General features: G+C 25.3%; 5 protein-coding genes across 5 annotated transcripts in view, besides 2 other annotated features; 3 read left to right on the forward strand and 2 right to left on the reverse strand.

Annotated features, from left to right (window-relative positions):
* The window catches only part of EHI_055850 (L-asparaginase 1, putative), a gene marked incomplete at both ends in the record, with an annotated part of 657 nt that extends 154 nt beyond the window's left edge, over positions 1-503 (reverse strand). The window contains one exon of the mRNA XM_001913910.1: positions 1-503. This exon is cut by the window's left edge and continues 154 nt beyond it. Coding sequence (XP_001913945.1) covers positions 1-503 — 503 coding nt within the window.
* Positions 504-887: 384 nt separating this feature from the next.
* EHI_055960 (ubiquitin fusion degradation protein, putative) lies at positions 888-2,231 on the forward strand (the record flags this gene model as incomplete). The annotated part of the gene is made up of 1 exon (XM_644026.1): positions 888-2,231. The coding sequence occupies one exon, from the start codon at positions 888-890 to the stop codon at positions 2,229-2,231; it is 1,344 nt and encodes a 447-aa protein (XP_649118.1).
* Positions 2,232-2,338: 107 nt separating this feature from the next.
* On the forward strand, positions 2,339-4,924 carry EHI_055970 (uncharacterized protein; the record flags this gene model as incomplete). The annotated part of the gene is made up of 1 exon (XM_644025.1): positions 2,339-4,924. The coding sequence occupies one exon, from the start codon at positions 2,339-2,341 to the stop codon at positions 4,922-4,924; it is 2,586 nt and encodes an 861-aa protein (XP_649117.1).
* A 111-nt stretch (positions 4,925-5,035) lies between these two features.
* On the reverse strand, positions 5,036-6,691 carry EHI_055980 (uncharacterized protein; the record flags this gene model as incomplete). The annotated part of the gene is made up of 1 exon (XM_644024.2): positions 5,036-6,691. One exon carries the CDS (start codon positions 6,689-6,691, stop codon positions 5,036-5,038), a length of 1,656 nt encoding a protein of 551 aa, XP_649116.2.
* A 517-nt stretch (positions 6,692-7,208) lies between these two features.
* Positions 7,209-8,696, forward strand: EHI_055990 (SH2-protein kinase domain containing protein; the record flags this gene model as incomplete). The annotated part of the gene is made up of 1 exon (XM_644023.1): positions 7,209-8,696. One exon carries the CDS (start codon positions 7,209-7,211, stop codon positions 8,694-8,696), a length of 1,488 nt encoding a protein of 495 aa, XP_649115.1.
* Positions 8,697-8,752: 56 nt separating this feature from the next.
* Positions 8,753-9,603: a repeat region.
* Positions 9,602-10,393: a repeat region.
* Positions 10,394-12,347: the final 1,954 nt, after the last annotated feature.

The raw sequence follows: 12,347 nt of genomic DNA on the forward strand, positions 1-12,347 counted from the left end.
CCAAACATTGCCAATGCTGGATAATTAGCAGAGTCAAACCCCTCATAACTATTTGCTTTTAACTTTTGAACTCTATTTCCTCGATACAAATGTCCTCCAAAAGTAACAACAACTTCTGGAATTGGAATATCACCAGCAGTTGTTAATGCACTTAGTAAATTATTTGTAGCATCAGAATATGGTTGACATAATGGTGTTTGTGCTCCAGTAACTACAATTGTCTTATTCAAATTCTCAAACATAAATGAAAGAATACTTGAAGTATATGCAAGGGTATCAGTTCCATGTAATACAACAAATCCATCATAATCATTATAATTCTCATTAATTACAACTGCCATTCTTACCCAATCTTTTGGTGTCATAGCTGATGAATCAAGTAATGGATTTAATTCAATAATATCATAATATGGTAATGTTTCACTTTGGAATTGTGGCATTTCTCGCATCAATGATTGAAGATATCCAGGTTGTGGTTCCCATCCTTGTTTTCCTTGTTTCATTCCAATTGTCCCACCTGAATAAACAATAAGAACATGTTTTGGGTTATGTGTTGCTTGTACAATTGAAAATAATAAAAGAATATACAAGAAGATCATTTCGTCTAACTATTCAAGTTTTCTTTTTTTTTATCCAAACTTATCAATCAGAATGGTTAAGAAATCCATAGAAAATCTTTTTTATTGACGAATATTCTAATTATTTCTTTAATTCTTTTTTGTATTACTTTATTAGTTGATAAGTATTTTGGATTTATAAATTTTCTTTTCGTTATATATGTCAAAAATAAATGATAAAAAAATAAACAAAAGTTCAAAAAAAAAAAAAACCTCAAAAAAATATTTATAAATATTTAAAGTGAAAACTTGAAAAGAATTAGATAAGTCATGACAAGAAGAGAAAATGTCTCATTGTATCGCCCAATTGAAGTTACTTGCTATCCATTTATGTACATGCAAACTCCTCAACCACCACAACCTACTGATAAAGTAGTATTTCCTGCTTATGTATTGGATGAATTAACAAAACAAAACCCAGACTTTCAAGCACCAATACTATTTGAAGTGAGTAATAAAAGTCAGACATTTAAGAAACGAATAGTTTGTGGGGTTGAATCATTTTCTTCTCCAGATTTTACTTATTTTCCACAATGGATTTTAGACTATCTTCATATTCAGCCAGGTGATGTTGCTACTATTTTTAAAGTACTTATTCCCAAAGGAAAATCAGTTACTTTTAAGCCATTGCAAAGTACATTTTATAACATTGAAGATCCAAAGAAAACCCTTGAATCTATATTGAGAAATTATATGACATTAACATTAAATACAACTATAACATTTCAGATGAATACAATTATTGATGGAATGAATATTGCTACTGATGTTAGTGTATTAATATCAGATGTTCAACCATTTTCTTCAATTTATATCAGGGAAACAGAGCTTGTTGTTGAGTTTGAAGAGAACCTAGAAATTTCACCTAAGTATAATAAACCACAACCAATTGAAGAAGAGAAAAGTGAAGAAGATGAAGATATTGACTTTAAATTTACTCCGGTTATTCAACAACCAGTTGAACAACATATGGCTGATAGTTCTGATTTTAAACCATTTGAAGGAGAAGGAAGTAGGCTTGGAAGATCAAGAGATATGGAACAAAATGATTATACAGATACTGAACTTTGTCCATATTGTAATGGTCATATCAAAAAAGCAAATTTCAAAATTCATGAATTAAGATGTCGTAAAATGTATAAAGTATGTCCATTCTGTGGAAAAAAATTGCTTATTAACTCAGAAGAATCACAAAAACATTTAGATCTTCATGTACAAGTTAAATGTATTCAATGTGGTGAAGAAATTGAAAGACAATATTTAAAAGAACATATGAACAATGTTTGTCCTAAAAGATTAATAAAATGTGAATATTGTTCATTAATGTTTCCTGCTAACCAAATTCAACAACATAAAAACTATTGTGGGAATACAATAGAAGAATGTGATTTGTGTGGAGCAAAAGTTTCATTAAAACAAATGCAGTATCATAAAGAAAATGATTGTGCATTTGCACCACGTAATATTCAACGTGAACAAGAAACCATTGAAAATTTTGGACTAGAGACATCACAAGAAGGTTGTTTTGAATGTCCTATGTGTATGAATCATTTTACCAATCAAGTTGATCTTGATACTCATATGCTTTGTTTCCATCCTGAATTGTATGATTAATAATAAAAATTATTAATAAAATTTTTGTTATAGATTTGTGTTTTTTAAATAAAATTTTCTTCTTTTTAAAAAAACTTAAAAAGAAGAAATATTAGATTTTATAATTTATGTCAACTAATAGAAGAAATGGAAATAAAACTACACCTTATCTTAGTAGTATTATTCTTAACACAGTACCAACACAAATTCGTTCAATTTGTTTTATTGATAACCAACTGTTTATTGGAGGAGAAGATGGAACAATATATAAAGCAGAATATATTGAAAATAAATATATGATAATGAAAGGTGTTAGAGTTTCTAAACAACCTATTACTTGTATTCAAGCATTTCCAAGAAATGGACTATTATTATTTGTAACAACACTAAGAATTGGAGCATTAACAACAACATTAGAAAAGTTAAAAGTAAATGGGATGGATATTATTGGAAGTGATTGTGCAGTTATTTTAAAAGATAAAAGTGTAATTAAAAGTAGAGTTGATAAATTTGGAATATATTCAACACAAAGGACATTAACATTTATTGAATATTCAATAGAAAATGGGTTTGAAAGAAAAATAAATGGAATTGTTTTTGATATGGTTCCTCAAACAATTGAATGGGTTGGTGATAGATTATATTATATTCAAGGAGATCTTATAAAGTTTGTAAGACTATCTGATAGAAAAGTTGGTGTATTAAGAGTAAGAAGAGGAGAAGGTAAAATGAGACCATTTGTTCGTGCTGTTGGAGAATATGTATTAATTGGAAATGCAGAATCATTACAAATTATAGAAAAGAAAGGAACACCTGTTGAAAAAGTAAAAGAAGTATTTCCAACTATGTTAAGTTCATTATTTAATATTGTTGTTATATTTCCATTTGTATTATGTTTCTATCCTGATTGTATTAGAATTTACAATTTCTTTACTGGACAATTAGATGATACCATTCGTATTAAAAGTAGTATTGTTAATCAAAATGAAAGAGATGTTGTTGTTTGTTTAAAACAAACAAATGGACCAATCCAATTATTAAAAGCAATAGACTTAATTCAATTTATTAATGAATATATTAAAGTAGAACAATATAATGTTATTAGTCAATTATTAGATAGTTATACTAATGAAATGCAAACAGCATTACCAGTATTAAGTGATGAAGATTTATTATTAGTAAGAGTTGTTTATGGAGGAGTATTACTTGAAAATTATAGATATAATGAAGCATTTGAACAATTTATAAAATGTTCAATCATTAAAACTGAATCAAAAGTAAGTTGGGATGTGAGAACAGTAATTGCTATATTTGATAACTTGATAGAACCAAATGACAAATTTAAACAATATTCTCCTGTAGATTGGAAATTAATAGAAAATAAGATAGAAGAGTCTAAAAGAATTAAAGAACGTAAATTAGTTTATAGTCAATTAAGTGAATTTCTTCAAAGAATTCAGAAGATTACAAAATATGATAAAGAATTAGAAACTCAAAGGATTAAAGCAATGATTGTTGCTGAAAGAAGTGATGTTGTTGAAGAAATAGAAAGGGATGAAAGAAGAGGATGGTTTATTGATGTAGATAATGTTCTTAAATTTGTAAAAAATGGAAATGATATAAGAGTTCTTTCAAAATTAAATGTAATGAAAAAGGATTATATTTCTGCACTTAGAATATGGAATAAATTAGCAATGGGAAATGACCAACGAGTATTTGACTATGGAATTGAAGATGTATTAAATATTATTCAATTATTAGACTGTAGTAATAGAGTTGAATTAAGGTTATTAAAAATTGTATTAAATTGGTTAATTCCTGAAGTATTTAATGAATGTCTTTATTTTAAAGGGGAATTTCCAAGTATTCTTTTGGAAAGATGTAAGACATTTGAAGAACGATTAATTAAAGAGCAATTTACTCAAATCTTTTTAAAAAAATTAAATGAAACAAATCATCAACAATTACTTGATTATATTAATTTATTACATGCAAAATTATATATTATTAAAACAGGTTTATCTAATAAATTTATTGGAGAATGTAAAGAATGTATTTCTATTTTTATTAATGGCTCAATAGAAGTAATTAATAACTCAAATTATCGAAAAGAGTTTCAAGATGAAATGAGTCATACTCTTCAACATCTTCTTCAAAATTCAAAAGCAGTTGAAATGAAAACAATCATTAACTCTCTTCAAAAATATCATATGCAGAAAGAATTAATAGTTGTTTATGAAAGAATGAATCAAGTTGCTGATTTAATTGATGAATTGATGAAAATGGGAGGTATTTCAACAGTATTACATTATTGTCAAAAACATCCAATACATTCAAAAGTTTTATTTGATTATTCCATTTCAAAAAATTTAGAAGTATTACCAATTGTAATAGAAACATTAATTGAACATTTAGATATCAATCATGTATTAGAACAATGTATAGAATATAAAATCGATAAACAAATTTATCTTCCTTTTATTTTAAAACGTATTAGAGAATTGGCAAATACTTACCTTGCTCTTCAATTTCAATACTCAACGATTGTGGCAGATAGTATAAAAGAACCAACTAGGTATATTATGATTAATCAACGTTCTGTTTGTTATTTATGTAATAAACATATATTTAATGATTTTGTTCTATATCAAAACCATACGTTTTGTTCTAAATGTTATTCAAAAATGAAAATTCCTCAAAAATTTATATTTTAAATTCATTACCTTTCCTTCTTTTTTTTTTGTTATTTAATTTTGTTAATTTAAATGATATTAGATTTATTTCTTTTCTTATTTTTAATCAATCCATTTTTGTAATAAATTAGTTTATCTATTAGTCTCAGACGGAACATCATCTATTGATATTTCACTCATTGTAAATGTAGTCTTTTTTGGATGTATTGAAATAGGATCCATTGATGAAGGGTTATCATTTGTTGTATCATCTCCTATTTCAATACTCTCAATTTCCATAGATTTGTCATTACACTGACTTTTATTTGTATTTTGAATCGGTTGTGTATCACCACACATTTCTTTATCTCTAGCCCTTTGTATTTGAAAACTAACTTCATCTTCTTCACGTGTTATAGCATCTTCAATTGCTTGTTGATCTTCTTCAATCTCATTTGTTACAAACATCTCAAGAGCATCACCTCCTTTTTTTTTCATAACACATCCTTGTAAAAATACTGGAATATCATCAACAGATATTTCTTCAATACTATTGTCTTCATCATTAACATCATTATATACATCCTTTACATAAGTGTTATGTTTTTCTTTTTCATTTAATCGTTCAAATATATTAAAATCATCACATGGCATTGCCATATGTTCTCGATGGAATGTACAAACATCTGATTTCTCCCAATCACTTTTAACAAATTTGTTCTTTACTAACACTTTTTGTAAATCACATAATGAAACCCATTTATTCATAAGTTCTAATTCATTAGTTGAATTTTGTTCTTTTACAAATAAATCTTTAATAACTTTAGAATTAAAGAATATGCTTTTAACTATATTCCATTTATCTTCAAAAACACTTGTTGACTGTATTCTAATCCCATCAAATGTTGGATTTTGACATACTTTCCAATGTCGGATAACTGAAGAAATAGATGTAAAACATTCCAAACATTTAAAACATCGAATTGTTGGTTTAGAAGAAGTGTTTAAATCAATAAAAGAAACACCTTCTTCTAATGGCTCTTTACATAGATCAGCAAAGTGTCTTTTTAATGATTGAACAATTCTAGGTGGATATTGTAAGAAAATCAATTTAAAAAATTCATCAAAAGGAGATGTTTTTCTTAATAATGGCTGTTGTTGTATTAGTGAATGTAAAAAACAAAAAGCCTTAAAATGGTATTGGCTATTAATAATTTTAATAAAAAAATCTTGGTGAGCAGATGATTGAAAGATTTCAGGTGATAGTGTTGCTTTGTTTAAAAAGTGTCGAAGGAATATTTTAACAAAAGACATTGTTTGGTGTTGTCTAATTGGTAATAATTGAGTAATAATGCTAATATTTGATAATAGAAAAGGGTCAGATTGTTTAAAGTAAGAACAAACCCCAGCTGGGTAATTAACTTTAGATAAAACATAAGCAACCTTAGTATATTGGTCATGTCCAAACTTTTCAGTAGTTGTTACTATTTGATTAATAGCAGAATCAACCATTTTTTCTGGTTGCATAATAGTAATATCAATAAGAAAATCAAAATATCCTTTAGAAATAATTAAAGGAAGTGACTGGATAATTTCATTATGAAAAGAAGAGAATATTGAGTTAAAATGATAAAAACAATTTAATATTAACTTCTTTAATAATTCTTTTCCTCCTAAATCCAATAAACCAATAAAAAAACTACTATCAAATGGTAATGTTGTAAATCCAGATTCTGAATATAAATCATTTAAGTTTTGAATAAATTCTATATTACAAACATTATCAATAAATAATTTTACTTCTTTCATAAGAAAAAGATTTTGAAGTTGTGTTTTTGAAGTTGCTGCACGTAAAACTTCTGCTAATGTATTTTTAAATTGATTGTCATGACTAGTATCTAATAAAACAGGAGTTATAATTGAACCATCTGTATTTGGTATTTTTAATATTGAAGAAATAGGACAAATAGCTAGTGACTAATAAGTATTAAATAACGTCAATATCAAATTAGATATAAAATCAAACTATTAGGTATATTATCCATTAAATAAAGCTTAAAAGTTTCTTTCCTTTTTTATTTTTTATTTTTAAATAACTCAATTAATTTTTTGTCATATATAACGAAATAAATAACCATATTTTTTTATTTTATGTTTACTAAACAATATCATGTAAATTATTGTTTTGTAAGTTAAAAAGAAGAATAAATTTAGATAAGAATAAAAAACCCGAAAAATTAGGTATAAAAAAGAATTTCATTATGAAGTAAGAATTAGAAAATCTTGATCTAAAAAAGGATAAAATCTCTTAAATCAATTAAATAAAATGTTTAAACGGTTATTAGGAAGTAATAAACAACCAAAAGAAGTAGGTGATATTCTTGTTTCTTCAACAGATATTCAAAAAGGAGACGTTATTTCTAAAAATGGACCACATGGAGATGTGTATCGATGTTTGTTTAAAAAGACTAAGGCAGTTGTTAAATTTTTCTCAAAGGCTGACTCAAGTCAAAAGTCTTTTAAAGAAGAAACAGAGACATTGAAAAAAATATTCCATCCGAATGTCCTTTTGATAATGGGTATAATAGCAGAAAAAGGAATAACTGGTGTTATAATGGAGTCTATGAAATGTAATTTATATAATGTTATTTATGAACCAACTAAATGTCCAAAAGCACTTCAAAAAGTTAGTAGATTAAATAAATTTAAAATTCTTAGAGATATAGCAGTTGGACTTGCTTTTATTCATTCTCTTGCAAAAATTCCTCATGGAAATTTGAAGTTAACAAATATTCTTTTTGATGATTCAGGTAAAGTCAAAATCTCGGATTATTTCTATTCTAATTTAAGAACACCCGTTAAAACAAATGGTTATTATGTATGTTCTCAAAAAGGTAATAATGCCTATCAAGCACCTGAAGTTTGGTTAAATGGAACTTTTCCAAATGCTGCTTCAGATGTATATTCATTTGCTCTTATTACAATAGAGTTTATGCTTGAAAATAATTCTTTTTATGGAGATTATGATACATCAGATGATAAATCTATTTTTGAGGCTATTCAAAAGAAAGTCAAAGTTACTATTCCTCAATCTTTCAGTCAAACTCATAAAGTTATTCTTGGTAGATGTCTTAATTATGAACCAAAAAATAGACCATTGATGGAAACTGTTCTTGCTGCTTTTGACCAAATAGTTGTTGAATCAACTATGACTTCAGTAGATGCTATTGAATTTTGGTCAGATAGGTTTTCTGATGGAGATGTTCCATTGTTTGAAGTATCATATGATGATGTTATGTTTGCTTTAGATGAAACTGTTTTAAGTGATTGTGATGAGAATGTTAAGAATGAAATTAAAGAAGAATTAGCACCTCTCTTCCCAGCTAATGGAATTGTTACTGCAGTTGATTTTGATACCATTGTTTGTTGGTTTGGTGAATTCTTTAATGATCCAAAAATTATTGATGAAATGAGAGACATTGTTTCTGCCTCTTATTTCAGTGGACTTATTGATAAAAAAGTCGCTGAAGGTAAACTTTCTGGAAAAGTTGATGGAACATATCTTATTAGAATGTCATTTACAGACGCTAAAAAAAATCCATTCACTCTCACAAGAAATGTCAATGGTTCCCCAAAACACCATCGAATCGAAAGACTTTCTTATGCATTTGTACAAGCTAGATACCAAATCACTATTGATAATAAAAAAATTACGGCTCAAACACTTAGTGGTTTAATTGAGGCACTTACTAAAATGGGATTTATTGTTAGTCCTGATGATGGAGTTGAAAATTCAGATTATGGAGAAGCATAATTTATCTTCTTATTTATTTATTTTTTGTTAATTTTTGAGTCATAAATAAATAAAATAAGCAATTAACTAAGTAATAATAGAACTAGCTTCTATTCTTCCTGGCTCAGGGGAGACTAATCCTGTCTCTTCGTCTTCTTCTTCAAGTAGCTCTACGGAGTATGTTTGGTTGTGATTGAAACAGTATTCCATGACATCCATCATGTTTTTTATGACAAGGTTTTTAATTTCTTTCTTGATGTCAATATCAATTTTTATTTCTTTAATTAATTTAATACTTTCTTTATTTATTATTCCATTGATTGAGATTACTACTGGAATTATTTTGTCATCTTTTAGTTTTTCTATTTTCATTAGCTTATTATTTAATTCTTTAATCTTATTTCTTTTCTTCATTTACACTCAATTAATATTGTGATCAGCCACAATAGTCATATCAAATAATAGACTAGTTTTATTCTTTTTATCTAATACATATATGTCTGGTCTTTTGTGATATTGTCCATCACTTTTAGGCATTATTTGTTTGTTCAATATCATATTGATGTCTTTATATTTGAACACTGTTTCATATGGAGGTTTTTTATTGATTATTTCATGTATATTTTCTTATTAATCAATATTATAATACCAATATTGTCATGTTTTTCCATTTGTGATTTATTATGATAAATGCAAGATAGTAGAATGTGTTCTACTGTTGCTATCTTGTCTTTACAAAGTGGGCAGTATTTCAATCTTTCATTTTTCATTATTTTTTGCTTTTCTATACCCACAAAATATTGCTCCATCTTGCATTTTAGTTAATTGGAGAAATGCATTCTTTTTAATATTGATTGACTTCCATGCTTTCATTGTAGTAGTTTTATCTACTCCTTTTGACTCGAACCATCTTCTGAAGTGTCTACTTTTCTCATTCATCTCATTATGTAACTTATTATTTCTTTAATTTCATTGTGGATTATTCCCATTTCTTCACTACTTTCCGTCATTATTCTCAAATCATCCATATATAATGTGTGATTTGCTTTTGGGAATTTCTCTTCGATGATTTGAGAAATTACATTCATCTGTATGATGAAGAGTAGATTTGATAATGAATCACCTTGTAGAATTCCTCTATTTAATTTAATATTACCTAGATGTTCATTAAATTTATAACCGACAAATATCTTCCATCTAGTCATCATACTTTCAATAATGTCAATGATGACTCCCTCTACATTAAAATATTTTAATGATTCAATTACCCATTCGTGGTTTACTGTGTCATATGTTTTCTTAATATCATAATATGACTCCACATATTTTGGGTATTTCTCTTCTTTCTGCTGCTTCATCATATAACTATTAATTATTCCTTCTTTAGCAGCTAAAGATTGTAACTTACATCCCAGTTGATTACTTATTTTAAATGATTCACAATTCATGTTAAGTCTATTGTGAATCTTTTCTTTTAATAATGAGGTAAATACTTTCATAATTACATTTGTACAACTGATAGGACGATAATTAGTGACATCGTTCCTATCACCTCCTTTGTGGATTAATAAAGTTCTTCCACTTACCATGTCTAATGGGATGTTTTCAGGGAAGTTCAACCATTCATTAAAGATATTGAGAATGATTTCTCTTGATGATGACATCCTTTTCCAATAATACCCATATATAGTGTCTATTCATGGTGTTTTCCAGTTACTAATAAAACAAATAAAGAAAAGAAATAGATAAAAGAAATATGAAAGAATGATTCTTTGATTTATTTTCAAATAAATTAATACAATATTAATAAACTAATGAAATGAGTGCAAATAATAATGAGAATAATTCAATTTAAATAAAATAAAATATGAATAATGATAAATAAATAATATTTCAATGAATAATATTTAACATTCATATTTCTTACATTAATTAATTATTCATTCTATTTAAATTATTGTTTATTTAAAATATAATTTATCATGTTTTAGATTAAATTATTCAAAATAAATTTAAATAAAAATTCATTTAATTTATTTAATGGTTTTAATTACTTCATCAAATTGTATTGATGAAATAGAATCCCATTGCATTTCTAATGTTGTTCAATCATTATACTTATTAATTATTATTTCAATTATTTCATCTTTATGATAAGTAGTTCTGATAAAATATTTTCTACTTCCTTTTTATCAATAAATCAATATCTTCTTTTACAAACACAAACATTTTGGTAATTTTGTTTTCTATTTCTTTCTTTTAATTCCTGTTCCTCTTCCTGTTGATTTTATAAGAAGAATAATTTATTTAGTTTCAATTCTTTCAACTTCTCAATCATTATAACTAATTTCTTCTATGTATTTCATTCTTTTAATTCTTGTAATTTCTTTATTTTTAGTTATTTATTTTTATTTATTTCTTTATTTATTCTTTTCTTGTTTAATGTTTCTATCTTTTATCTCTTTCTTCAGTAATATTACGATAATCATTTTCTCTTTTTGCATTTATTCTACATTAATTGATGTTAATAATATTATCATTGTCAACACTCTTACAATTTCATTTTCTGATTATGTGTTGTCATAACAAGATGAACTTTTTAACTTATTAAATTACATTGGAAATTTATTATTTTCAAGTTATTCCATTAAAAATTCAATAATTTTTTTGTTGATATTTATCTATTTTTTGTTTTTTTTTTCTTCAAGAATTTCTTTATGGATAAAATAATAACATTTAACCAACGCGATATAAACATGTTTCTGAATGTCTAATATTGGAAAAAAATATGCGATATCATTTTATTCATTGTTTTATTATTTTATGAAAACCTTGTTTGAAATTCAAAACAATATTGATTTTTAAAGTTCTTTTTATATTTTTATTTATAATCAACTATTTATTTAGATATATTCTTTTCATTCTACTGTGTCTTGTAATATGAGCGTATCAATAATAAATATATCTTATTTATCACTTTCTCATTATGTTCATTTTGTTTATTTACTTTCTGATTTTGTATTATTATTTTCTTTAAAAACATTCTTCTCCATTTTGAATTTACAAAATGTACTTTTCATCAATTATATTTCAAAGGATAAGTAATTTAATTTATTTATTGATTGGTGTTAATTGATAGTTGTTTAAAAGTAATTAAACATAATAATTAGTTATCAATTTGATGATTTCATTTTCATTTGAAATAAATAACTTCATTTCTTCATTTTTAAAATTTTCATCATATTATTTTATTTCAATGAAAAACAACAAAATATTTTTAAAAATAAAATATTTTATCGAATGTTACATAAACATTATTTTAATTATTGTAATTTAAGATAATTTTCTATTAATATTGTTTTTATTTAATTTTACATAAAAAATATATTTTTTGAAATAAACGGAATTAGAAAATATTTAAAAATAAATGAATAAATTTATCGTTAATTTAACATAACGTGATGTTTTTAGTATTGGTTTGAAATACAAACATCATTAAATAAAAATAAATTTGTAATGTTATGATTGAATAAAAATGAATAAATAATTTTACATACTTTTGAAATGTATTTATTATTCTAATTGTTTAATTTCCATTAAACATTTATTTATTTTTATTTAGTGACAATGATTATATTTTTATTCATAGATTATTAATTAGAATGAATGATA

This window comes from Entamoeba histolytica, genomic scaffold (assembly GCF_000208925.1).
Source record: "Entamoeba histolytica HM-1:IMSS scf_1104750517105 genomic scaffold, whole genome shotgun sequence".
Classification (NCBI taxonomy): Eukaryota; Evosea; order Mastigamoebida; family Endamoebidae; genus Entamoeba; species Entamoeba histolytica.